This window comes from Leucopleurus acutus, assembly GCF_964270905.1.
Source record: "Leucopleurus acutus genome assembly, chromosome: 7".
Classification (NCBI taxonomy): domain Eukaryota; kingdom Metazoa; phylum Chordata; class Mammalia; order Artiodactyla; family Delphinidae; genus Leucopleurus; species Leucopleurus acutus.
In genome coordinates this window covers 1,033,980-1,037,224 of record NC_139150.1, presented here as the reverse complement: position 1 = coordinate 1,037,224, position 3,245 = coordinate 1,033,980, and the positions used below count along the sequence as shown (strand labels likewise).

The following is a 3,245-nucleotide window of genomic DNA, read 5'->3' as shown; positions in this document are numbered from 1 at the left end:
ATTATGTCTCTGAGAGCCTGGAAACGAGGTGGACGACCCAGGCCGGGCCCGCGGGGAGGAGCGCTAGCCGGCGGCCGCCTTAGCGCCGCCGCCTGGCCACCCAACGTCACAGAGCTGGGCCTGGGGAGCGCGCGGCCGGCTACGCGCCCGGCCCTCCGCCCGGCCCTCCGCCCGCCAGGCCCCGCCCCTCCAGGCCCCGCCCCGCCCCATCCGGCCCCGCCCCTCCGCCCGGTCCGGCGCCGCCCTGCCCCGCCGGCTCCCCGCGCCCCGCCAGCCATGGTGAACCTGGGCCTGTCCCGGGTGGACGACGCCGTGGCCAGCAAGCACCCGGTGAGAAGGCTGGCCTGGGACGCGGGCCCCTGACCTCAGAAGCTGACCTGAGCGGGGCGGGGGCCTCGGTGGGAGTGCCCTTATCAGGGAAGAGAAGAGGGACAGAGGTGGGGGACCCTGTTGCTGTGGAGATCGAGGCATCCTGGGTGGGCATGGGGGCAGGTGGGATGTGTCCAGGCCCCCAGGGCCTCACGATGAGTGGTCCCCTACCCCAGGGCCGGAGTGTGCCCAAAGGAGGGACGGGGAACTGAGCCTTCAACCCCCTCCCCCATCCCAGGGACTCGGGGAGTATGCCGCGTGCCAGTCGAACGCCTTCATGAAGGGCATTTTCACCTTTGTCACAGGTAGGCTGGGTCCAGGTGTCTGTCCTGGGGTGTGAAGAGACCTCACCCTCCTGTCTCACCCTGACTCCCCAGCAGGTGGCGCCAGGTCGCCAGCCCGCAGTGCTCAGAGCCTGGCAGGTGTCGCGAGCACTTCGGCCGAGAGCCCCGTGGTCCCCTGGCGAGCCCCGTGGTCCCCTGGCAAGCCCCGTGGACGGGCTGGCTGACGCGGACCATGGCTCTTGGCAGGCACCGGGGCGACCGTCGGCCTGCAGATGCTCGTTCAGAAGAAGTTTCCGTACCCCTTTCAGTGGAACGTGCTGGTGGCCGTGGGTGGGTACTCCAGGACTGGTGCCTGGCGCCCCTGAAATGCACCCCTGTTGCCGCTGGCTCTTCAGCAGAAGTGGATCCCACTAGGGGTGGGGGGCTGTGGTTCCGGGCATCCCTGCCTCCGGGGATGGGGCTCCAGTTCTCAGTGGGAGCCCTGCTGGACCCCACCGCTCCCAGGAAGAAACCTGCACCCTGCTCCCTTCCCCTGACAAGTGCAGAGGCCCCGCCCCCCTGCCCACTGGCCCCTGCCCGCCTCTCCCCAGTCGCAGGCTCAGTGGCCAGCTACTGGGTGACCCGAGTGGAGTCGCAGAAATGCAGCAACCTCTGGCTCTTCCTGGAGACAGGGCAGCTCCCCAAAGACATGGACACAGGTGAGGGTCCCGGGGGCAGCAGGACGCGGAACCGAGGCTCCATTCCCCGGGCGTAGGCGGGACAGGCCTGTCCCCTTGACACGCGCATGGGGGTGGGGGCGGGAGGGAGGGGGCCTGCGGCAGACAGAACTTCCAGGCCCTTGTGCAGGAGGAAGACCCAGGAGGGTCTGGGTGGCCCTGGGAGGGGCGAGTGCAGAGCGAGGAGGGTGGGCACCCCGAGAAGAGCGGCCGGATTGAGAGGCGCCGCAGTGGACATCAAGCTGATTGATCTCAAGCCTGGCCTCCACTGCCTGCATCCCTCCTGTTGCAGGCCTCAGTTTTTGCCCCGGTAAAATGGGCACAGGGACCGGGCGCAGCTTTGGGGTGTGGTTCTAGCTGTCTCCCTTTGCCTCTTACAGATCGGCACAGCTAGGAGAGCTCCAGCCAGGGCACAGAGGACCTGGGGCCGGAGAGTTCTAGAACACAGCCCTCAGCACCTCTGCACCCCAGGCTGGCCTCCCCACACCCATGTCCCCTGCACACATGCATGGCCAGCTCTGTCAGACCTGTGCAAACTGCTCCTGCCCAGCCTGGACGCCCAGAAGGTCAGACCAGGACGTGCTGCCCCTGGGTGGCTGGCCTCCTGCAGGGCAGTGAGAAACGTGGTGGACACAGAGCTGGAGAAGACCAGGCCTGTCTCATGCATATTTGGGGGTGGCAGCTCTGGGGTGGGGGGTTGGGCCTTCTGCACTTCCTGCTGCTGATATGCCCTTTCTGACCCCTGCATCCCCCCCGCCCACCCCAGTCAGAGCTGATAGCTGCCGCTGGGGGTTGTGGGACTAATAAACGCCTTTTCCTGTTTCCCGTTTCCCGCCTGAGTTCTAAAGCAGTTGGGAAACAAGTCAGCGCAGTAAGAAGATGAGAGAAATGTCACCTCGGTACCATACAGCTGATTGGAGGAGGTGCCAGGGCTGTTCCTAACACCGAACCCCAGGATTAGACACTCTGGGCAGCCCCCATGGGCCCTCCATGCGGGGGTGCTTCTGTACCGCCTGGCACAGAGAAGCAGAGCAGACGGTGTGCAGCCAGGCAGCACCTGGCTTCCAGGAGACAAGGGACAGGAAGTGGCCACGCCCACCTGCCTATCATTCCAAACCCACCTATCAGATTAAGTCACTTCTCCCCTGGGGAGGAGGAAGTGAGTGGTTCAGGAGGCCAGAGTCAGCTTACTGGAGCTCTGTCCACATGGAGGAGTGTTCCTGGGTGGGCAAGACTGCCCACCTCACCCACCCCCAACAGAGGGAGAGGCAGAGATTATATAACACCTGGGCAAATCCACCGTCCTTTATAGCAGGCTTCCCGGTAACACTGAAGGCACACAGGGCCGCGCTGCTCCAGCCCCAGCCCCGCCCCCGCGCCTGCCGACCTAGCCAGTCCCGCAAAAGAACGTCTACTGCGCGCTCGCTATGCACCGGGGAATCTGTTCGTGGGAAGGCAAGACGACAGGAAGCCCAAGACAACCACGGCACAAGCAAGCTAGAGTTTTCAGTTTCTTTCATGGAGAAGCTCAAGTGGGTGGCCTGGGGCTGCATGGAGTCAGGGACCCAGGCTTCTTTTAGCGTGTTCTGTGCTGTAACAGCCCTCATTCCAAATCCACCTCATGGTCCCAGGCAGCTGTGCTGGCTCCGGCCATCAGGTCTTCATCCCTGTCAACAGGAAAGAGAAAGGGGGAGGAGGAGGGCAGTTCACTCACTTCTCTGAACACTGCATTGGCTAGAACTAAGTCATGTGGGACGCCTAGTGCAAAGGCACCTAGGAGGGCAGCTTGCTCTGGGCAGCCTCGTGCCCACTAAAATTCAGGGGTTCTCCATCTGAGGAAAGGAGAACCAGTATTGGGGCACAGGCTCTGCCTCAC

General features: G+C 64.3%; 1 protein-coding gene across 1 annotated transcript; it reads left to right on the top strand.

Annotated features, from left to right (window-relative positions):
* Positions 1-250: 250 nt before the first annotated feature.
* TMEM141 (transmembrane protein 141) lies at positions 251-2,191 on the top strand. Its single transcript, XM_082842225.1, has 5 exons — positions 251-330; positions 608-674; positions 900-983; positions 1,244-1,351; positions 1,750-2,191. The coding sequence occupies exons 1-5, from the start codon at positions 277-279 to the stop codon at positions 1,761-1,763; spliced, it is 327 nt and encodes a 108-aa protein (XP_082698351.1). The 5' UTR covers positions 251-276; the 3' UTR covers positions 1,764-2,191.
* Positions 2,192-3,245: the final 1,054 nt, after the last annotated feature.

Coding starts and splice junctions, on each gene's coding strand:
- TMEM141 (XM_082842225.1), top strand. CDS start 277: ATGGTGAACCTGGGCCTGTCCCGGGTGGACGACGCCGTGGCCAGCAAG. Junction 675..899: donor CATTTTCACCTTTGTCACAG/GTAGGCTGGGTC, acceptor GGCTCTTGGCAG/GCACCGGGGCGACCGTCGGC. Junction 984..1,243: donor GAACGTGCTGGTGGCCGTGG/GTGGGTACTCCA, acceptor GCCTCTCCCCAG/TCGCAGGCTCAGTGGCCAGC.